This window comes from Anabrus simplex, chromosome 2 (genome assembly GCF_040414725.1).
Source record: "Anabrus simplex isolate iqAnaSimp1 chromosome 2, ASM4041472v1, whole genome shotgun sequence".
Classification (NCBI taxonomy): Eukaryota; Metazoa; Arthropoda; class Insecta; order Orthoptera; family Tettigoniidae; genus Anabrus; species Anabrus simplex.
In genome coordinates, this window is record NC_090266.1 from 681,978,657 (window position 1) to 682,004,203 (window position 25,547).

At 37.5% G+C, this 25,547-nt stretch overlaps 1 protein-coding gene across 1 annotated transcript in view; it reads right to left on the minus strand.

The window, feature by feature from the left end:
* The window catches only part of LOC136863639 (membrane-associated tyrosine- and threonine-specific cdc2-inhibitory kinase), a 197,811-nt gene that overhangs the window by 71,032 nt on the left and 101,232 nt on the right, over positions 1-25,547 (minus strand). Inside the window, exons 6-8 of the mRNA XM_067140004.2 lie at positions 24,074-24,272; positions 5,337-5,482; positions 5,159-5,258 (exon numbers count right to left, since the gene is read on the minus strand). Coding sequence (XP_066996105.2) covers positions 5,159-5,258; positions 5,337-5,482; positions 24,074-24,272 — 445 coding nt within the window. The remainder of the gene's footprint in view (positions 1-5,158; positions 5,259-5,336; positions 5,483-24,073; positions 24,273-25,547) is intronic.

Genomic DNA, 25,547 nt, shown 5'->3' on the forward strand with positions numbered 1-25,547 from the left:
TTCAACTTGTCTAGATCCCATCTTTTTGCATTCTTTCCTATATTCAATTTTTTCAGCTTCAGATGGCATTTCATGACCAACAAGTTGTGGTCAGAGTCCACATCTGCTCCTAGGAATGTTTTGCAATCCAACACCTGGTTTCTGAATCTCTGCCTAATCATAATGAGGTCTATTTGATACCTTCCAGTGTCTCCAGGTCTCGTCCACGTATAAAGCCGTCATTTGTGGTGTTTGAACCAAGTATTGGCAAGGACTAAATTATGATCAGGCGTGATTTGTGCATTGGAATTTCTGTATTTTTTTAGATCCACTGTGGTGCATTCAGGCTCTTTATTGAATGATTACCTATATCTTACAATTCCAAACTCTTCCAATTTCATCCATTTAACATCTTTCAAAGACACCTGTCAATGAGACCTAGCACATTTGATAGAGCACGTACATTAAGGAACTTATCTTTCATTTGTGTTACTGTAAAAGGCTTCTTTTTCCATGCCTGTGCCATTAATGTTGAGTATTCATCAACACTGTAAATGTTTTCCCTCTTTCTTACTTCCTTTTCTATTATTGCAAAATCCTGATCAGAATCAATGAATGTATGTCCAACCTCTGGAAATTTGTGCTGAATAGTTTCTATTTTCCCTTTCCCTTGCCACAGATATTCAACCTGAAAATTCTTATTTTGACCAACGGCTGAATCACTCCAAGCTATAATATTCTTATATTTGTAATGCTGTAGATGGAGCTAATATTTTCTAGGAAAGCTAGTAGAATTTAATAAAAGTGAAGAGGAAGAAGCTCTTTTTAGGGTTGAATTTTGATTTATTTAGTAATTGTGGTGCTATAATTTGGAATATGCCTAAATTGTAATTCTAGACCAGGTCATATCGCTACTACTAAGTGAGCCTCTGCCTTAAGAGTGCACACTGCTCATTCAAAACCGCGTCAGAGTAGGGATCGAATAGCTGGAATACTATGATGAACCAGTGAGTTATGTACCAGCAGAACGGTATCAGAAAATGTATGAACCAGAGGAATGACATGCTAAAGAAGAAAGTTTTCTAACTCCCCAGCTATTTCCCGCCAGTATTCAGTCAGGGCCGGTTCTACCACCTACTGTTAAAGTAGCGCGTAACTTGCCCTCCGCGTAATTTATCGGCCACTTCGAGAACCCGATAAGACTTTACCTGTCGGGCAAGTTTTGAGAGCTGAACATTATTAGTTGTGACATACAACTCAAATTAGCTTAGTATACTGAAAAAAGCATTATACTGTAACAGTGATCGATATTGTATTGCAGGATTTTGAACATCAATGCTTCCTTAGAGTTGCAACGGTCACACCAGCCACTCGCATTGATAGCGTAGGGAACACATTTTATACGTCAAGCTCTCGCAAAGAAACTCTAAAAGGATATAAAATCAAAACCTATTCGGAAATAATTTCAAATGAGATTTAATATTCTACTTTTTCAGTTTTCAAACACCAGGTATAACTTGTTTCTATGTATTCCTATTACCTCAAGGTACCTCGAGGCGTAATGGCCAACGCACACAGTTCATAATACGAGGTTTGCAGGTTCGAGTCTTCATTATGAGGAATCTTTTTTCTTTTCATTATTAGCGTTGTATTAATCTGTATGCCTCTTTCCATACGTTGTTAATAACATATTTCACTGAAATGTTTAATCACAATATTATGTCTACTAGGAAAATGCTTTATATGTGTGTGCTACTTATAGAAAGTGAAATTACAATTAATATAGCATACCGTATAGGACTGTCGCCCAGGTAGCAGATTCCCTATCAGTTGTTTACATAGTCTTATTGTAAATGGAAACTATCCCATTCCAGAATTCCTCTTCCTATGATGGATATTTACCCCGATTAGTTCTTTAATAGTACGGTACCTTCCAACTTTATCTTCATAAACATTAGAATGAAATGCATTATAAATAAATGGGAGCATGTGGAACTAAATGAGGTCACATAGAGCTAGTTGCAAATAGAGCATCGTGGGATACTTAATCAATTCACAGAAGCCTGCAGATAGAATGCTCAAAGGCAAAAAGTCTGTAAGGAAGAGGTTGGGTGTATATACGTATATGGAAGCAAGTGAAAAAGAGTTAAGAACAATGGCAGGGAACGAAAATATTTTTTAAAATGTAAATTAGAAACGATGAAAACCTGCGTACCTTCTATTACAGAGCGAGCGACTTGACCAATCTACTACGAGAATACTTTCCAAAAACGCTGCCTTACATGATAGGTTATAACTGACATAAGAAAATGTAATCTCGAGATTTTAATCCCAATTAGGTATTGATTTTGAAGCTCATAGATTAAAATCACGAAAGCTTGACAAAAATCGTTGTCGATAACTCTTAAGACTCCCCTTATTAGGCTTTTTGAAGATAATCAACAGATGCAAGCACAGGAAAATAAGACAATCGAAATGAGCTTCATACATCTAACGATAGATAGCAGCAAAATTGAAAGCGAGAAGTCGTTGAAAACCAGTCTAGCCAACTCCGTATATCGGTTTCTAGCTCCTGGTAGCTACCCAGTGCTTGCACGCAATGCAAAGTACCAGCTGCTTTACACCCCCAGGTTGTTTACCTCCCGGGCAGCTGCCAGCCACTTTACCAGCAGATGGTAGAACCGGCCATAAGGCTGTTATACTCGGTACGCAGCAGTAATCCCATCTATCGGAGTTGAGCAGCAGCATAAGAGACAAAGAACATCACCACAAACAATGGTCAATGTAACGTTATTGTTGATCGATGTTATGCGCTTTCAATCTTGTAGGCCTTCACATTTAGTTTTCTTCCGACTCTAATATACCACTCTTATCATAGTCAGTACAGTAAAATTGAATAAAACATAAATGTTCGGAAATTGAATTCTCTATAACTCTTTGTTATGTAGTACTTTTCGATAGGACCAATTACATAGGTATTTAAAAATTAAATTTTAGGCACCTTCCCCTAAACTATAATTTCATACAGGGCAAAAAAAAATTGTTTGTAACTTAGGCTGTAGTTTCTTATTCCCCCATTCTATATACTGACTTTCATTAAATTCTGTTAACCCATTTTCTCGTGGCTCGACGTTGATATGGACTTGGCAACAAAAATACAAATTCATGAATACCTGTTTTATCAAAGCCAGTACGGTAACAATGTATGACATAAATGACCAGAATTTTAATTCTGTGTAACTTTAATTATGTAGTATTTATCGATAGGACCACTAATAAATATTTGAGAATTATATTTTAGGCCTTCCCCTAAACTACCATTTCACTCAGTGTGAGTAAAATGATTTATAGCCTAGATTGTAGCTCATCCCCCGACTTTACATACCAATTTTCATTAAATTATCTTCAGCAGTTTTCTCGTAATGCGTGTACATACAGACAGACAGACAGAAATTACGGAAAAGTAAAAAGTGCATTTCCTTGTTACTATGGATATGACCGATACAGAAATACCATTCTTTTCAAATTCTGAGCAATGTACAGACAAAACTCTTATTTTACATATTATATAGATTAGTATCATCTTACTTAATCCAATCCTTGGTTAAATATGATCTTGAGAGGCAAACTTTAACCACGGAGTGTGTATTACATGTTCTCACCTGAGATTGATATATTTTCAACTTCATTAACATTGGTTCCATTTCACTAATTATTGTAAGTATTCTCTACAGAAATGCTGCTGGCACTGGCACCCTTAACATCATTTTCGCTTGAATCATTAAGAATATCTAGAGCTAATTTAACGAGCTTCCTTCCTCATTCCAATCTGTTACTGCAAATGGTAAAGTGGGAAAAAACAATGAAGGCAACTATGTATGTGTGTAGTAGATACCAACAAGAACAGCTAACCATGTCAAGAATGTGTTATTTCCAGAGTTAACACCTTCTTCCGAAATCAACACTGTTGGCACCTTCTTCCAGCTAGCCATGTTAAGAAGATTTCCAGAGTTAACACCTTCTTCCGAAATCAAAACTGTTGACACCTTCTTCCATGTAACAAAATAGCACTTTTCAGCTATAACACTATCCGCAAAGCAAATATCTCGGCCTCTGCTGACATCTGGAGAATTGTAATACTATAAGAAAGTAACTGAGTTGAAATATTCTTGCATAAAGAAAACTCAAATCTAAAAGAGTTAACACCTTCTTGCACCAAGGTCTTCATATGTTCACTGTACGAAATGGGAGGCTCTCACATATCAGACGAGACCCCATCTTACTTTCTGCGGCTTTAAAAGTGGGAAAAGAAAAACGGGGACCTAATATGTGAAGAAATAAGGTAATATAGCAAAAGTACATAATTAGAATGAAATCATACTTACAATACCCATTTTTAGAATTGTTCTCAGCACTGAGCAAAACCCCCTACATTTCTAGAAAGTTGCTGCCTGTCACTTGTTGTGATAATCAGTCTTTTCTTTAGAAGGCAAGTAGGCAAATCTGCAATAACTCCAGTATTCTACATCTATTTAGTTTCATTCTGAAACTGAATTATTCATGTAATATTAACATGTTCCAGAACATCTCACACACTGTGAAATGGTATAAAAGTGAAAGCAACAAATGGTGTTTAAAAATACCAACAAACGAATATTTTGTCCAGAAGTTCGTTTATGCATTACTAGATCTATCACCCATAGGCTGTAAACGGAAATGCCCTGATATGATACCGACCTAATCTATGAACAAACCAGCAATCATAGGTTCACAAGAGCCAAAACACAAACCATTTACCTCACGAAGACTAAGGTCTGACTTTCAGGCATAACAATATTTTCTCTGAGAGTATGAATATGAGGAAAGGTTAAGAAACAAGACATTAAAGAATGAAACGGAAGTAATGCCAGTCACCATGTAGCACTGACTAATGATGATGATCTGTGAGAGAAGAACAATGCACATTACCATAAGAGACATATTTTAGAGAGATTAAAAACATTCTGATATACACAAAAATTAATGTTACAATAAGTATACTTTAGATTGCATTTTAAATCAAGAACATATATATCTGAGATGGGAGTTTGTTAAATGCAAACTCTCATTTATCACCTTAAAATTCACATAAAATACACAGTTTAAAAATCTTAATACTGTATATTTAAATATACCTTACCAGATCGGCCTTTCCAGAATCCCAACGCTTGACTGATAATCAATCCGCAGTTTGAAACGGCATTCTTAGTAAAGCAGTAGCAATGTTTAATAGTGCGTACCTGTAATAAGAAAGGCCTTGATGAGAGAACTTATTCATAACTACATCATGGGAAAGAAGAAAAAAAATTCAATCTCACCATCTGATTAGGAACATAAAGACATGATCTTGAGATCTGAAGCAACCTCAGTCTACGATGTTGTAGTAACTGCTCTACAGTTGGACGAGATAACGGATCGCGAGACAGCATCTTACGTATCACATCACGGAACTCCTTGGATGTATCTGTTGAGAAAGAGAAAACTTTTGTTATGACATGAGAAATTTTCTTTAAGATCTTGAAATAACTTATGATAAAAAGTTGAAAATCTAAACCACACAAATTAGTTCTGGTATTCATTTTACATGGTTCCTGATTAAAAATTCCGTATTCTTTTTTAACCAACTTGTGAAAATTTGAATTTATAATTCCACCTTTACAATACTGTAATTATCTATATTAAAAAGACGACATTAGATTATACTCGTGATACATGTTTCGCCCTCTTCTTGGACATCTTCAGTCACAAATTCAAAACATTAAAAATAAATTGAGGACACGTTGAAATAAGTTTTTTAAAAAATCTTTGGATACTGTGACGCGGCGTGATGGCGTCTTGTCAATCTTGAATGTTAAAATGGTGCGGCATGAACATGATATGAAGCAGGAAGTCCAATTAAAATCACAGACTGAATTGTTGTAAAAATAAAACCGGATTGACCAATTATAAAACGTGGGTGGCTGTGCGAATAAAATTACATGCATATTGTACATAAAACAGTTTGATGGTAATGCCACATTAAAACAGCTTTCTTGATTAGAAGGTGGAGTTATACTGTTGATGTAAGTTGAACTTGATGGTGTGTTTGACGATAGGGGCCTAAAAAATAAAAATAAAAATATGAATGAACTAAAGAATAAATTCAATTAAAATGTGAACTAAGTGCCCATCCGGTCACTCACCTCCTTGCCCGCCCTACATCAACTACTCCACCACAAGTGCTAAAGCTAACTGAGTGATGTCCTCGAAGGTCGTTGAGGACTGACTGTGAGGGGAGGTTGAGGGAAGTTTGATATAAGGGGAGAGGCATAAGGTTAAGTATTATTCGCGCGCCTTCATGAAAAGAATTTATTGATTAACTCCTCAAAAAGTATATTGATTTCCTCCGATATCTCAATAAGATTATAAATCGGGTTGCATTTTTAATCAATATTTATAAAAATATTTTCTAAAATATTCAGTAATTTCCTTTCTCACATAAATGGAGAATTTGAAGGTATTGTTGTATGCCCATGAATGTATGATTGGTACTATTCATATGGGAACCGAATGCTGAGAATCTGCCGTACTTTGACGCATTAACATGTTCATTATACCTTATGTTAAAATTGCAGCCTGTCTGCCCAATATAACTGGCGGAACACTGCTGGCACTTTAATTTGTAAACACCTGACTTGTAAAATTTGCTATTGCCGTTATTGATAGTGTACTGATTAAAGAAAAGATGAGCGTTGTTATTGGTTGTTTTGAAAGAAACTTTCATATTAAGTTTCTTGAAAACATTCGTGATTTAGTATATTTTACTGTGACTATAGGTGAAAAGGGCGTAACTATCTTCCTTTTTGGTATCCTTGGTTAATGTTGAAAATGATTTCTTCTCAATTTTGCTAATAATTTTATCCACAAATTACCTGTTGAACCCATTGCTTTTTGCTATAAAATAAATAGTATCCAATAAATTTTTACGATCAACTTCTGACATGGGTAATTATAAGCTCTGTAAATCATACTGTAAAAGGAGGCTCTCTTATGTGCTGCCGGGTGTACGGAATTTTGTCTAATTACAATCGCTGTTTGAGTGGGTTTCCTGAATATTTTAAACCTAAGTTTATTAGAGTCATTAATAACTGTAATGTCAAAGAAATTTAACGCTTTCTTATTTTCACTTTCGAAAGAGAATTTAATCTGTGAATCCATATTCTTCAACTGTTCTGATACCTCCTCTCCATTAGTAATGCTATGATCAATTATTGTAAACGTATCATCTACGTATCTCAACCAGCTTATTATTCCTTTAATGTCGTTGATTATATTATTTTCAAGAAAATCCATATAAATTTCCACCATAATTCCCCATAGGAAGACCTCCCTGTTTATGTATTTGGCCGTTGAAGGTGAAGTAATTATTAGCGGTGATGAATTCCAAAATATTAATAAAATCGGCTATCTCTTGCCTACTCAAATTACTATATTTAAGTAGATTATTCTTTAAGATTTATCGTTTTTGATACTGGAATATTCAAGAACATATTTTTGATGTCAAATGAATACATCTTATGGTTCGATTGCATGTTTAACCCGTAGAGAGCCAGACAACGATGTATCGTTCTTTCGTATATACGCGTAAAGTGCTAACCACGATATATCGCTGTTTGGATAGCGCACAATTCTATACGAGTTTGTACAACTTGGGCCATGAGATTGCAACGTTTTATGTGTCCAGTTCATAGAGAATTGTCATTAGATTTTAACTACGTCGCTAGATAGTGCGTAAATTCATTCATTATCATGCATTAAATTTCTAAAGTCCGTGTTCATCTACAACGTACGATCTCCATGCCGCGTGAGTAAAATGGCGACTAGCGGGAGAAATTATTTTTGGTAACGATGACGAACTGGCTGTATATCTTAATAATTTTTAGTAAAGAAGGGGATGATGAAGACTCAGATAAGGAATTCACTCCCCCAACAAGTGAGGAAGGGGAAAGTGAAAGTGTTATTTGGTGTGATAACGGCGAGTTTTCTGTAAACACTGAACCACGTGCTCATTGTCTGAGTGTACACATTGAAAGTTGTAATGACCGTCTGAGTGACAGTACTGAAGATGACGGCTTATAAAATACCCAACAGCAAAAATGTCATGTTTTCCGTGAAATTCAATTAGGTCAAGATGCAAAATACCAACCCTCACTTGATTATTATGATACTCCGGCCCGAGACACGCCCCTTCGTCAGACGCAAACCTATAGCGTATTTTTATTTTATTTTTCACATTAAAGCTTGAAATTTTCTTCACCAAACGAAAACGAAAAATAATTCATGCAGTAGAGGGTTAATATGAACCCGGGTATTCATATTACTTCAAAGTGTTCACCAGAGTTCACGGAGTTCATTATCATCAGATCACAATCATCCTTTTGACTTGCTGGAGTATGATAATCTACATCAAGGAGAAAAGAGGAACTTTTAGTGACATGTGGCTTCACAAACCTTGCCATCACATTCTTCAATAGTTCCTCCAAATTTGACTTCAATAAGTGGACATGCGGCATACTTGACTGAAGAGCTACGTTTGGATTCTCAAAGATATCCATAAAACTTGAGAGAAAAGGACAAAAAAGATTTATGTAAATTTGATGAAAGGAATATGAACAGTCGTTCCTCACATGACAAAGCATACCTCATACTGTCATCAGTAGTTTCATTTCTTTCTGGGTAAAACTGATGACTGAGTTTTCCTTTCAACTGAGGAGTGTGGTGAAATGTTATGACCTTTTCAGACAAACAAGACACATCTGCACTTAGACTGTGCTTAGAAATTTTGTAAGACTTCAAAATTCCCCTCTGAGAATTCTTACTCACAATTTTGCTCCTGAATAAAGTAACCAGTGTCCCACTGCAGCAAATTCCTATCTAAACACTTTCTTAGTGATAACCACTGAGTAGGGACATGCTTCAGAATTTTCCTGATCTCTGTATTGTGTAAAGTCTGAAATTCTCTGAACTTTTATTCCCTCTTTGCACTCCTTTCCAGATAATAAAATTTATCAATTATAGTTTCATCTACATTTACAGGCAAGCACGCCAACCCTTCTAGCAAGATTAATTAGGTGACAAGAGCAGCCTATGATGATTATGTTACTATTTTCCCACTTCAAACATTTTGCCACACCGTTCTTTAATCCTACCATCACTGGAGCATTATCAGCAGCAAGAGCTAGGCAGTTTCTTAATGGAATGCAGAATTCCTGAAAAGTTGAGAGCAAAAGATTGGCAATGTTAGCTCCAGTAACATCCTCTTCTAAATTAGGCACAGAGAGCAGACAACTCTGAATTTTTTTGACTTCAGGCTTTAAAAAAAAAAAAGTTACAATAATAGGATATATTTTCAAGTCGCTTTTATTGCTACCATCAGTAGCAATCAGAAAATGCAATCGTCTGCAAATGTGATACAATTTTTGCCCTTTCTTCCATGCACATTTCTCTAATGAGAGCAGTTTTTTCGTTCCAGCACACCTACATCGTTTAGCGATTTCCGAATCAGGAAACATTTTGCGAAACAAAGGCCTTGTGTGGTCAGCACGAGTGACAAAGCCTCTGCATTCGTTACAGGATTTACATCCTGGTTTTTACATGAAAAGTTCAGTTTCTGGTTTCTTTCTACAAACTGGACAATCTCCTTATGTTTTCTCGTTTGCACATGTTTGAGTGCATCGCACTTCCTGCCATGCACAAATGAAAAATCACACCTACATATAGTACAGAATGTCAACGTTGGTCCCTTCCTGGATTCACTGAAACATGGAAACTCTACCCTATAAAAACTTTTAAACACTGCATCATATTGCTTTTTTGTCATTTTGCCAAAACAAATAGTCATACAACCAAGAAGCACTACTACGTGACATAACACGAGCACTTACACAAGTCCTGCCCCGGGTGGACGTCTATGGCATGCTACTTCTGAGGTTAGGTTACTCGCTTGCGACGTCACTTCCTATTATTAAGCTATTCGGGTATTCGACTATATTATAGACCAAAGTTAATCATCCAAAATAGGAAAAGTTTACAACTTGAGAAAGAACTAGGAGAATATCAAGGAGGTTTCAGACCCTGGAGGAGCTGCCCTCATCAGATCATGAGTCATAAGTTGATAATGGACTATACCAGAAGAAGAAACAGAGATATGGTGATAACACTTGTAGATTTCAAGAAAGCTTATGATTGCATCCATAGAGAATCTCTGTTTAAAATTTTAAGACACCTCCTTGGACTACATCCTAAATTAATAAACATGATAAAATTGATTCTCACTAACACCAAATCAAAAGTGAAGTTTAGGGGTGAAACATCAGAGACATTTGAAATTAAAACTGGATGACGGCAGGGAGATGGGCTCTCCCACTGTTATTTAATTGTGCTCTAGAAATGGTAATGAGGGAATGGTTTAGGAAATGTCCCCCAAAAATAAAGATTGGCCAAAAAATCAAAACAAATTGCCAGGGTTTCGCTGACGATTTAGCATTACTAGCAGTGGACATAAAAGCAGAAACCCAGATATTAGAACTTCAAAACATTGCAAATAAAATTGCCTCAAAATATCATTAAAAAAAAAAAAAAAAAAAAAACCAACAGAAATTATGCCTTAAAAACCAACACAACTAAAACAAGTTACCATAAATGGTAATAAAATCAAAATAGTAACTCAATTTAAATATCTTGGAGAAGTAATAACACATAACCTAAATGAAAAAATCTCAATCCAAACAAGAACAAATAGATTAGCTAAACCACAAAAATTAACATGGGATACCTACAAAAAGAAACGTCTATCAATACATGCAAAAATAAAACACTACAACACAGTTATAAAACTGGAAGCTAAATAAGCAGCAGAAACACTTTTCCACCTGAATAAACAATCAAAGACTGACAGACTTCAGAAAATTGAAAGGAGGATTGGAAGAACCTGCATCAACAAAAAATACCAGAAAGATGAACAATGACGGATAATACCGAACAAAGTCGTGTACAAAGAGCAAAAACCCATTACAGATACTATGCGTAAGAGGAGACTGAGATTCTTTGGACATATCATGGGTATGCAGGATTCGAGACTTCTGAAACAACTAGTACAATACAATCTCGTCTCAAAAAATACCACAACAGGATGTAAATGGATCAGAGAATTAAGAGAGGATCTGAAAGAAATAGGTCTTACAACAGAAGACACCACAAATAAGATAAAATTTAATGCAAAACTCAAGAAAACAAATACCCTTACAAGAAACAAACCAACAACACACATATTTTCAACTGATGAAAGGGCACGAAGATCGGAGCATCTGAAGACGTACTGAGAGGACCACAAAGCCTGAACAATCCCCTCAAAGAGACCTGAACGATAGACTGACTAAAGTGATCCTATGCGGCCATAAAAGAAGAAGACCAAAGAGGAGCACATGGCTGGCCACCATGCCCTGTACTGCTATCTGGTTGTGATTATTAGAACTACTATCAACCAGCCATATATCCATAGGACACGGAAACTTGTGAGAGTCTAAAATAATACGAAAATTACTGAAACTGCTCTGAAAATCAGGGGATCGGTTCCGGCGATTGGGAGATCAGGAAGAATGATGAAAAATCGGGAGTCTCCCAGTTAAATCAGGAGGGTTGGCAAGTCTGAAATTTCAAAATTTACTCTTGGGTACATAACTGGTACCTTCAATATAATTCTAAACAGGAATTCCACAGTTGCAATGTACCAAACCTGTATCCTTTGATGGAATGTACTGTTTCCACTGTAGGTGACTTTTCCAAGCGAATAGACTCTCATCAATGCAGAACTTAGGAAGGGACTGAATAAAATCAAAATTTTTCTTTGAAAATGTTTATTATAATTTAGTAAAGTCTATCGCCTGGGGATTAGAGGTTGTCAGAAGAGCGAAGCAACCTTAGAATGAGGGAAGAGTTGTCAAGAGGTAACGTTTTTTTTACAGCATAACCGTTAAAATCTAATCGCATAATCATCGCATTTACAAATTTTATTCATCAATCTGCTTAAATGGTAAATGGAACTGCAATATAAGTTGCATATGAATGCGCAATTTAAATACGTATATAGTTTATCAGCAATTTGGCAACACAGTCACATTTGCGAGATGTCGTACAACGGTTCAAAATTATAAATAAATAATACCCGTATATGTACGATGCATGGATCATTGGTAGTTTGACAACGTGGTCAAGAGACAGTGTACACCAGTGACATATTATGAGTTCTCATTTGAAATATGCAAGACTGCAAGTTAACGCTTGTCAGCAATGTCACCGGAATTTAATGTAAATCGGTATATACAGTCGGGGAATAAGAAACTACAGTCTAAGCTATAAATGATTTTATTCACCCTGGATGAAATTGTACTTTAGGGGAAGGCACCTAAAATGTAATTTTTAAATACCTATATTATTGGTCCTATCGAAAAGTACTGCATAACAAAAGTCAGAGAGAATACAATTTCCGATCATTTATATTTTATTCAGTTTTACCATACCGACTATGATAAGAGTGGTATTTCAGAGTCTGAAGAAAAATAAATGTGAAGGCCTACAATATCGAAAGATCAACAATAACATTACAATGACCATTGTTTGTTGTGGTGTTCTTTGTCCCTTATGCTGCCACTCAACTCCGATGGATGGGATTACTGCTGCATACCGAGTCTAACAGCCTGACAGAATATTGGCAGGAAATAGCTGGGGAGTTCGAAAACTTTCTTTTTTAGCATGCCATTCCTCTGGTTCATACATTTCCTGATACTGCTGGTATGTAACACACTGGTTCATCATAGTATTCCAGCTATTCGATCCCTACTCTGCCGTGCTGTTTTGAATGAGCAGTGTGCACATTTAAGGCAGAGGCTTACTTAGTAGTAGTAGTAGTAGTAGTAGTAGTAGTAGTAGTAGTAGTAGTATGACCACTTTCAACCATTTATGATGAAATATATGGTTTAAAAAGAACAGCAGCAAATCCAGTGCACAATGGGAAAGTTCAGGGTCACAGCTGATGGATGGCGCTACCGGGAGAAGTACTTGGTGGAGACCATCCAATAGTGATTGCAATAATGGTAGTGAAAAAAAATTGAAAGAATAAAGGAAATAAGAGAGAAGAAAATAAAAGTATGGAAACTGAAAGGTAAAAAAATATGTACAAGAGATATTGAAACAACAAATTCCAGCAATGGAAGTTGGAAGTGTGGAAGGGCCCCCAAGTTTAAAGACACATTTGTAAGCTGTGCAGAGAACACCTGCAATTCTAAGTGAAAAGGAGACATCATGGTGGGAAAGAAAGAGTGAAGTAAGTTGTAAAGGAAATGATGAGAGCAAGGCAAGAATAGAATAGAGATGAAACGGAAGTATGAAGAAATTAAGAAGAGATGTAAAAAAATTAGTAACTCAAGAAAAGAGGAAAGCTGGGAGAAATTCACAAGAGAGATAGAAGAGGATGTAGAGAGGAGAAAAAATGATGCTATATGCGCTTGTAAGAATCAAGAGAAGAGTATGTACAAAGCTTATGAAAGATGAAGGTTAACCCTGGAACCGGCAATCGTCGCGATCGCGACTCATTTCCCTGTTACTCAACCGGCAGAGTCGCTATCGAGATGCATTACGCCAGCACTGACTAATTTTGAGATAGCGCCTTGAAACTCAGCATCTTTATGACATATCTTGCATCATATTGAAGAGGAAACTCTACTCTATAAATACACTACAATTCTAAAGTAGTTTATATTGTAACAGAGTGTGCGGTATACACGTGAAAAAACGAGAACGCTTTGCAGACGGTCATTCTGTTGTGCTTGCTGTAATTGTCCGATGTGCATTAGCTTTCGTGGCGCAAAATGAATGAATTGTCAGGGAAGTAGTGAAATTCGTAATTGTTTGTTTGATCTGACGGCGAAGGTGATAGTGACATACTTTTAGAAGGAATTGACGATGATGTTGACAATAATTGGTCAGGTAGTGGCAAGTTATATGAGCCTGGGCTAAGTGATTTCGACACTGTTACTGACGATGATGTGGAACATAATGAACCAGCCACTGATGATAATAATGATAATGACGGTGATGCAGTTGACAAAACAGAACCGAAGTGGACAAGAGTTTATCCTCCAGAGCCAGAAATAAAAGTGGAAGAGAAGTTCAAGTTTAGAAACGCAAGTATATGAAATTGCCCTCCCAGGAGCATTCCTCCTCTAACATATTTCTATTTGTTTTTCTCCAATGCTATCCAGAATCCTTTAGTGACTGAAACTAATAAATACATACGCACAGGAAATTATACGAAATTAAACTAATTCCGGAAATATGGGTCCGTATTCACGTCTGCAAAGATGGGTTGACGATACAGTATAGGAAATGAAAAAAAATCATTTCTCTATTTATAAATATGGGTCTGAACCCCAATAACAACATTGAAATATAGTGGTACACTTCAAAATCGTAAATAACTTATTTCTATTTTTTCTAAAGTCATGTCACTCAAACGTTTCGAAAGAAATATTCTAACCTGTTGGTAATGGTAATTTTTGATGCCTATATACTCTGTAGTTTGAACACCGACCAACCCCTTGAACAGGAGTAATTTATGGTTAGTATTGTCGAAGGTCTTGTAGATGAAGAAACTCTTCAAAACATTCCACCTGGACCTTCAGGAGAAAAGGGACATCAGCTGGTACGCCTCCCAGGAAAGAAACTGCGGTTGTGCCCTGTCTGTTCGACTGCAGAAAAACAGTCACGCACCCACTTCTTGTGCCCAGGATGTAATTGTAATGTCCATCAACAGTACTTTCATAAATTAGAACATTTTTGGAGGCCTATGAAAGCAGGAAGAAAGATGAGCCACTTCGAAGGTAGCGAGGATGAATCTGACTAAGCAGACTCACGTCTTGGTGCGATGTGCCTGTGTTACTTCAGTTCTATTTTACTTTACAATACTTCAATGTAGTGAAACCTTTTGCACATATTATTAATCGGCATAAAATAATGCAAATTTTGTATATAGTAAAATTGTCATATGATATTACTTTTTACGTACACGTTGCCCATAACTTTCGGATTATTTTGGAATACTTAGTATGTGTTGGATACTTCGTCCATACTGCTTCAGGATACAAAATTGGTAAGTTTAATTTCCTACTATAGAATTCTCCGTCCTTTTCTGAATAAAATGACATGTTATACATAAAAATAAATCGAAAAACAACATTTTTATGAATTTTTTAAAAGTTGCTTGCAAAACTCGCCTAAATGCTTGCCGCTTGAAGGTGAACTGCTTGCCGGTTCCAGGGTTAAGAACTACTAACACAGCCAAAAGAGATGAAGAAAACATGCAAAGACTACAGTAGAACCTCGATAATTCGAAATTGGTTAATTCAAAATCCCACCTTATTCGAAGGAGGTCTCGTTCCCGGAAAAGTGAGATAGAGTTTTGCATGTTATTTAAATTGTTTAATTCGAAATACTGATAATTCGTAATTCGAAGTACAATGTCGGCCCCATTACCGAAATTCAGACTTTTAATTCGAAACTGCCTTTACATTTTAAAACAATAGTATGTTACAGAGTAATTTCAATTTGAAATTTATCTGCATCATAATAGAACGCGTGTTACGGAATGTGGAGGGGTACCATAGCTTTCCACATTTACACTCACTTCGGTGGGTCTACAGTGCACTTCATGATTACTAAGTTGAATGAAATCGGAATTCTTTTTTATTCAACCTTTTAAGGAACGCCGTAATATGCTACAGGCAGTGTGCGGAAAAACAGAATCCGCGAACACTGGCGATGCTGACAGTTGAACGAAAAAACGTGGCTCATATAAGAAATTTATAGGCACCGAACAGTATTGTCATTGCCGATGAAACTGCATTGCTTTATTTTAACGCGAGCCCAAATGGTCTTGTGGTTTTAAAGGAGAAAGTGCCAGCCGGGGGAATCGTACAAGAGTGGGGGATGGGGGTCATTGTAGTGCGTTGCAATGCACATGGAAGCGAGAAACTTTATCCCCTCGTCATAGGAAAGTTCGATAAGCGACAACGTTTTAAGGGTGTCGAGCACTTTCCATCCCAGTACAAAGCATCTAAAAATGCAAACAGTACAGAAATCCAAAAAATAATGCATTTGCACAGGGGAACCAGCATAATTTATCATCTTTGAATTGTGTGATTTTTTTCTTTCGTTGCATAAGGTTATGTCTGTCAGTGATTTATCCAAGTGCATTATTTGAACACTGTAAATTCACATTGTTGGATACATGTCGGAAAGTTTTTTTCCCATGGCATTTGAAAGGTTTAAACCATGAATCGAGGTGATTGCATGTATTAATGAGTCTTAGAATATTTTGTGACGCGGCAAGTGTTTACATTTCTGAAGTACGAGAGAAGTGCCATGGCGGGAAATCGTACAAGGATAGTCATAGGAAAGTTCAATTTTAAGGCATCGGGTATTTTCTGTGTAAATACAAGGCATCTAAAATGCGTACAGTATAGTAATCCAATGAATAAAGCACTTACACATGGAAGCCAGCATAGATTTCTCCTCGTCTTTGAATCGTGCTTTTTTCCCTTCTTTCATTACGTGAGGTTATGTTTGCCAGTGAGATATCCAAGTGCATTATTTGAATACTGTATATGCACCTTCTTGGATACATTTCGGAAATAGTTCTTTTTTCATGGCATTTGAAAGGTATAAACTGTGAATCAAGATTAACTGCATGCAGTAATGGGCCTTACAATATTTTGTAACGCAGCAAGGGTTGGTACTTCTGAATTGCGAATTGGCGGTTAATTCAAAATCACGTAATTCGAATCTGATTTTTGAGTCCCAACGACTTCGAATTAACGAGGTCTTACTGTATTTTGACAAATTCCTGAATGTGAGAAATAGTGTGTGAGTATGAAGATATGAAGCCACAGAAATAGAAAATAACAACACGATGTTACAGGCGGAATTAAGAGTTAAAAGGATAAAAATAAGGAAAGCAGTAGACACTGATGAAATCCGTATGGGGCTGATACCTAACGGAACAAAATTAAAGAAAAAGAATAGTGGAAGGAGAGAGGAATTTGGAAAAGTACCATAAATGCCCCAACCTAGCTGGATATGGAGAAATGGTGATGATAAAAATAAGTGTGTTTATGAAAAGAAGCATGGCACTGATGGTTTATTCACTGTAGAGACTAGTAAACTTCACATATCTTAAGTGGTGGTAGTGATGTTTGTTGGTTAAAGGGGCCTAACAGCTAGGTTATCTGCCCCTAATGGTATGAGGTGAAACAAAATGAAACAATAATTAAAACTTCACAATGTATCCAACGACTAAAATGTATAAAACGAATGTTGATGAAAAAATGACCAAGAATCCAAAACAATCAGTGGATCCAATTCACAATCCCTTCTTTTCTGAGATGATACTTGTTATAAAAAGGGGGTCCAAAATCCAGGTCACCGGCCCCTCATAATAGTACGAATCACTAGCAAAACAGAACCATGGTGTTCCTCCTATAGTGGTACTAATCACAGGTAATTCAGAGCCATGGTATGTCACACTTAATGGCACCACTCGCATGTAACAGAGACTCATGGTGAACCTCACATAAGGGCACCACCACTTGCCAGCAACGCAGATCCAGGGTGTTCCTCACATAGTGGGACTAATCACAGGTCATGTATACTCTTGGTACTGTGCACCTAGTGGTACTAATCATAGGCAATGCAAACCTATGGTGTATCACAAGTTATGGTAGCATCCAAAGTCAACAAAGACCCATGGTGTTCCTCACATAATGGTACTACCCTCAGGCGACGCAGACCCATGGTGTTCCTCACATCGTGGTACTAATCATGGGCAACGGCCAAACCCATGGTGTTCCTCATATAGTGGTACTAATCAGAGACAATGTAGACCGGGGGTGTTCTTCATATAGTGGTTCTACTTATACCTAACATAGACCCATTCTGAACACAGGACAACCAACACATTCTAGCGCAGCGAACGGCACCTTTTCCCACATGGGCATTAGTCCACGCAGACAAATGCTCCTCACATAAGGATACTACTCCTAGGTAACATAAATCCATGGTGTTCCTCACGTGGTGGTACTAATCACAAGTAACGTCGACCCATTGTGTTCCTCACGTAATGGTACTAATCACAAGCAGTCTCATGGTTCTAATTTCATCATCCCTTGGTCACCTCTTACGACACTTGGGGATACCATAGGTGTATTCTTCATCAGCTTCCCCCACCCATACGGTGGGGGGGAACATATCTTAAGTACAGTAGAACCCTGCTTAACTGGAACCCGACTTAACCAAAATGCTCTGGCAAAATTGTATTTTAATATTTTGTTTTTACCCTCTCGTTCTTAGCCGTCGATATCAGTAATTATCTTGCTATAAGTGTTGAGAGCTACCAGGCAAACCCTTAATTTATATTATGACTTACGCCAGAATGAAAGTGTAGCATACAATAAAACAGTTTAACAGTTTCTTACCCTGTAGTTCATTCCATGACACATTTTTTCTTGAACAAGCAGGAATAATAATAATTATGACAATAATAATTATTATTCGTCATGAAGATTATGCAGACGACTCCGACGTTGACAATAGCAGTTCTGAGAATGGCATTACATTATATGATGGATTTAATGCATTGGAGGTGACTGATTTAGAATTTTTATTAAAATACAGTACCACAAGCTTTAATTACAGTACTGTAATAAAATTATTGTATACAGTATTCAGTTCAGTAGTAACAAAACAATTGTTTAATTATTTCAGATCGCTTTGTGCTTTGTTGAACAAAGTAATGAATCTACACCAGCTGATGTATTCTTGATTAAATGGTGGTGCGACATGGCTGCACCAAGAAAATTCAGAAGAAAATCACTTATTTTATACGAGTGACATTATGTAAACATTTTAATGTTGATATACAGTATACACCTGTGCTTAACAGAGTTTACGCATTTTTATTTCAACATTTATCTTCCAAAAATATTTACCATGTGTCATTCGAAAAAACGTGTCAACCGAAGTGGCTCAGCACCCTTTATTTCAGATAAACGGGGTTCTACTGTACTTCATTTGCTACTTTCATGACTAAAATTCCAAATGATGACTTTCATTTCTTTCATGAACTGCAGACACCCTGCATAACCAGAGAGACAAATTATTGGTTCCACTGTCTGAAGAACGAAAAACACAAAAATGTGGACATAAAAGTTCTGGAGTAGGTCAGAGAAACAAGAGACAACGGCAATGCTGTAAATCACAAAAATGGTGCAGTTTAGAGCATATCAAACTGCATGAAGTCTTGGTGTTGCAGGAAAGGATTTTAAATCAAGCAGAGATTGGTCAGAATGCTTCATGCGCCGAAATGGTCTAAGTTTGCAGAGAAGGACATCACTGTGCCAGCGGCGTCCATGAGATTATACCAAAAGTGACTGAATTTCACCACTTTGTTGTAAAGTTTTGGAAACGGCATTTGTTTCTCTGGTCTCAAATTGGGAACGTGGTTCAGATGCCACTGTATTTCACCACTTTGTCATAAAACTTTGGAAACAGCATTTGTTTCTCTTGTCTCAAATTGACAACGTGGTTCGGATGCCACTGTTCTTCGATATTTCATCAAATGTCACTCTCAATGCAGCCAGTGCATCAAGTGTTGGAGTTAAAACTACCGGAAATTAAAAATTACAATGCATTGTGATGTTAGCAGTGACCACTGATGGCAGAAAGCCTCTGCTGTATTGCATATTAAAAGGAACACACTGCCGAAGAAAGATTTTCCTAGGGTCATCATACTTGTCCGAGTACAAGAGAAAGGTTGGATTGAGGCTGAATTAATGAAGGACTGGTTGAAGACAGTGTGGCAACATCGGCCAGGAGCCTTGTTGAACAAGAAGTCTATACTGGTGTTATACAACTTCTGTGGCCACTTAGTGAAAGCTGTGAAAAAGCAGATGAACCTGATGTAGACCTATCCAGCCATCATCCCCAGAGGCCTTACTTCAATTTTAGTCATTGACATCTTCATAAATAAGCCGTTCGAAGATCAAGTTACGAGGTTCTACATAATAACGATAAACAAAATGCGGCAAAAGCAAGCGACCATCCTTTCCTGTACACTGCGAGTGGATTGCAAGTGCGTGGCGACTGATCACACCCAATCATCATCATCATCATCATTGACCAACTCGTTTCCCAGGTGTGGTATATGAGCCCCCTTCCATTCTGTTCGGTCCATAAACCATTCTTCGTTCACAATCCGCTCCCAATCCTGACCTCTCTCCTCTACATCCTTCTTCAATAAGTCTGTCCGTTTTTCTCTAGGTCTGCCCACTGATCTCTTTTCCCTTATTTCTCTTTCATACTCCTTTCTTGCAGACCTGTTGGCACTCGTTCTTTTCACATGACCAAACCACTTCAGTCTTGGCTTTTGGATCACCTGGAGTAAGGAGTCTTCTAGTCCTATATCTTCTCTGACCTTTTCATTCATCCCCAGAGGCCTTACTTCAATTTTAGTGACACCTTCATAAATACGCCATTCGAAGATCAAGTTACGAGGTTCTACATAATAACGATAAACAAAATGCAGCAAAAGCAAGCGACCGTCCTTTCCTGTACACTGCGAGTGGATTGCAAATGCGTAGCGACTGATCACACCCCATCATCATCGTCATTGACCAACTCCAGTTTCCCAGGTGTGGTATACGAGCCCCTTCCATTCTGTTCGGTCCATGAACCATTCTTCGTTCACAATCCGCTCCCAATCCTGACCTTTCTCCTCTACAACCTTCTTCACTAAGTCTGTCCATTTTTCTCTAGGTCTGCCCACTGATCTCTTTTCCCTTATTTCTCTTTCATACCCCTTTCTTGCAGACCTGTTGGCACTCATTTTTTTCACATGACCAAACCACTTCAGTCTTGCCTTTTGGATCATCTGGAGTAAGGAGTCTTCAAGTCCTACGTCTTCTCTGACCTTTTCATTCTCGATTTTATCCCTCCTGATCTTCTGGATCATTGTACGTAGGAACTTCATTTCTGCTGCTAGGAGTTTTGACTTGTCGTTTCTTGTTAATGTAGTGGTTTCCAGGCTGTATGTGAGGATAGGGGTGTAGTATGATTTATACAGTGTCATCCTGGTTTTGAGTGGTACTTGTTTATCTCATAGTAGCTGTCTTACTTGGAGGTAAAAATGTACTGCTTTGCTGATTCGACTGTGTACTTCATAGTTAAGTTATCCTTGGACATTATACCATCCAAGTATTTAAATTCTGTGACACTGTCCAGCTTAGAGCCATTTAGCATGATTTCTGGCTGATTGTCACACTTCTTTTCTTTCAACACCACCGTTTTAGCCTTGTTGATGTTTAATCCATATCTCTCAACTCCTGACTCCACCCCTGCAGTCTCTCTTCCACATCTTTCCCTGAGTTACCCCAAATTACTATATCATCTGCAAATGCAAATGCAAATGCTTTATAAACCCTTACCCCTCGAATTAAAGTTCTCTGTGTTGTCTACTATGCGTATTTTAAACGTGAATTTTTATCTTATAAGACCTGTATTCATCTTTCACGATTTTGGAGATAGCACTTGCTTTTAAATGACGGAGTTAGGCTATACGCATTTACAGCAATCTATACTGGAGCAAATAAAGGCAATATGCGCAATTTAAGACAAATTTATTTTGCATTTTTATTATTATTACTACTATCGTTATCACATTCCGATTGATTTCATTAATGATTTCACTGAAAAAATCATCGGTAAAAAGCAATTGCAAAACTCTATTCGGTCTCTGGTTTCATACCTCACTGTAGTTTGTAGGCTGAAACCGCTGTAAACGGTGATTTCTTGAAATCGGGATCTGTCGATTTATAATTGCGCCAGCCGTCAGCATTAGCCACATGTCGGGTTACGGTACACAAGCCGACCATCGCCAGTTCACTTTTCGCCACCGTCAAATGCTATTAGATAATTCATTAGAGTACATTGGAGTAGAGGTGCGAAAATACTTTGGTTTTGTGTGTTACATGACATATACAACATTGAACAGTAAGCTATATATGACTAGAAGAGCACATAGCGACCATGTTTGTTTACTATCGCTTGAGCACGAGTGAACAGCTGACGGCTACACTGCCATCTAAATAATAGATTTTTGACTGACTCTCAAATAGTATCTGGATTCTACAAAGTTCGACGCTGAACCAAAAGATGGCAGTACAGAACAGCATCGTGTATTTTGTCGGCTAAGAAACGTCAGACGAGGGTGGGCGATACAATGTCATGTCGGGTCTTGCCCGACATGCGACCGGAACAGGAATATCGTAATGTTGGGTCTCCCCCGACAGACAAGGGGTAAGGGTTAAGTCTTGTTGACCCTTTCCTTTTAAGCGCCTTTAATACGGTATCCATTACAATGATAAACAATAGGGGCAACAAAGCACTACCTTGTTGTACTCCCCTTTTTGTCTCTAACCAGTCTGACAGTCCAGAACCGACTTGTACACAGCTTCTGGTTTTCTTGTAAAGCACCTGAACTTTTCAAATTAGACTGTCTCGAACTTTGAGCTTTCTCAGGCACTGCCAAATAAGCCCCCTTGGTATGCTGTCATAGGCCTTTTCGATGTCAAGGAACAGTAGATATAAAGGCTTCTCTTTTTCCCAATGTTTTTTCCATTAGCAACCTGACAGCAAATATAAGATCTATTGTTGATCTTCCGGGCCTAAAGCCATATTGTTCCTCTTCTAAAAGTGGTTCTACAATTTCTCGTAATCACACCCAATATTGTCCAAAAAAGTTTCAAGAAAACAGGAAATTCTTCTCCTCTGGATGGAACAGAAAACAATCTACTATGGGAAGGGAAGAGTGAAAATGAGGATGCGGACCAGCCATATGACTGCGAAAGCAGTGAAGATAGCAATGATCACACTCATAGCACACTACAGGAAAGGTAAGAAGAAATTTATTTTAATATATAATATATATTAAAATATTTTATAAAAGTCGGTCAATATTGGAACCAAATATTTTGTATTTAAGGCAGGTGCTGTGTGACAACACTGCAACCCTGCACAGCCTTGGACTCAGCTCCACACTGCGCTGTGTTGCTATGGCATGGTGTTTAGTCGTGTGACCAGTCAGCATGAGGGAGCTGAAACAAAACTGTTTAATGTGCAAATATAATTTTTTCTGCGTAAATATAGATTTAAATACCGTAAATATTTTGTGTGTTGATTTTCAGACCAACGATTTTTTTCCCTTTTAAACCATTCCAATCTAACCTATATTGCGGTATGTGATATTTTCACGTATTACACCCTCCCCAATTTTTGAAGATAAAAATTAGGGGGGAAACGGGTGTGTTATAGGAGAGTAAATATGGTATTTCATTTCCATAACAATTAAACAAACATGCTTTATATATTAATTTTAAAGGTTTGTTCTTTGCAAATTTTGAGGTATGGACAAAAATGCCTAACTTTTCATGACATATTCACCAAAATTAGTGCATTTTAAGCAATGAAATCAGAGTAAAATAATCATCATAAAATCACATCCCTACCAACACATTACACACACTGCAACTTGGATTCTTACATTTGGAAAGGTGTTGAGCATTTTATGGAAAATTATATACATTGGAAAATATAACAAATATTTTCTTGAATTAAAAAATGTTGTAATAACGAAGTTTTAAAGAACTGGCATTTTGGTGGCTACAAAAAGAACATATCTAGGCCATATATCTTCAGTAGTTTTAGAGAAAATGTACCTTTTATACAGCACAATCTGACATTGCTGTGATAGGGCATTGTAAGTCCCCTTAAATGCCAACTGACTTTGGTGGGACTTGACTCCCCTACCTGGAGTGTGAGAAGCTAGTGTCTAACTCACCATGTATACACCTGTTCAAAGAATGTTATTCTTCCTATGGTCATGATGAGGAAAAAATAAAGTTTGAATACTCACTTAGGAGGAGACCATCTGGGATACAATCATTCCGTAACTCATGCCATAACGGACCTTCTCCTGGCAGCACAATATCAGTGGCCACTTCTAGGAGAGTCATTCCCAAGCTGAATATATCAGCAGGTTTGGTGAAAATTTCTTGTAACACCTCCGGAGCCAAGTATCGAGAATCCCCATCCTCAGCATCATTTACACCATTCTGCAAAACACGAGAAATGTTATTAGTTAGGCCATCACAATGTTGTGAGCAGCATTCTCAACTGAAATGTAACTATGGAGTTCAAAGTGATATGACATTTTAGAATATACGGGGTGACCCAAAAGTCCGTTACCATCTGACGAGCTAATACTTCATGGAATATTGGAGGTAGAGAGGTAATAACTGACACACATGATTGGCATAACATGGAGTTTTATTGACACTAAAATAAAGTACATAAAATGACCAACAGATGGCGCTTCATAAGATACAAAAGCAATAACTAGCATAACAATCGAGATTTAGCAAAGACGATGTTCTTTATAACACATGCTCAACATGTCGGCCATCATTCATCAACAATACCTATATTCAAGGGACAATGCTGTGAACAGCACTGTACAGCATATCCGAAGGTATGGTGAGAAATTGCCTTTGGATGTTGTCTATTAGCATCCCTAATGAGGTTGGAAAATCGCGGTGGACTTGCGACTTCAGGTAACCCCATAACCAACGATCACATGGATTGAGGTGGAGCGGGGAAAGCATGACGGCCACAACTGCAGGTTCATCTGATGCCCTCTACCACTACAGCTCCTTTTATACCATACACAGGTCTTAGGCGGCATCACTGATGTGTTGCTGTCCTGCGCGATCTGTTGGCCTGTTTGTGCACTCGTCGTTGGTGTCCATGAAATCCTATGTCATGTCAAGCATGTGTGGCCATTTATAGCTGACATGTTGCTGTCCAGTGCCATTTGTTGGTCATTTTGTGTACTTTATTTGGTGTCAATAAAACCCCATGTCATGCCAATCATGTGCGTCAATTTTTACCTCTCTACCTCCACCCTGTAGTTTTATCTTTAAAACTTGACAAGCCAACACAGGAAAAAAATCAATTTAAAAAAATCTACTACTGAGATGAACACACCTTTCCCCTGATGAAGGCATATTCATACCTGCCAACTTTCAAAAAGATAAATCCAGAACATCCTGAAACGGAAAAATTTTAACAACACGCGCATCCGTCACAAAGTCTTGAGACATAGTGAAAAAGAAGGGCAAGGTGGGAGATTACAAACAATATTAATACAAGTCAAATACATGTTATGATCACCCCTGAAAATAAATACACAAAGTTACATCTTGATGAGTAAGTGCTCATCTGTTTTCACTTAACACTGGGAACAGTTCACACACTACACAAACAGTGTTTGTCTGCACTTTAAACTTGCGGGTCACAACATAAATGTCACTGTCAAAATTGAACTAAAC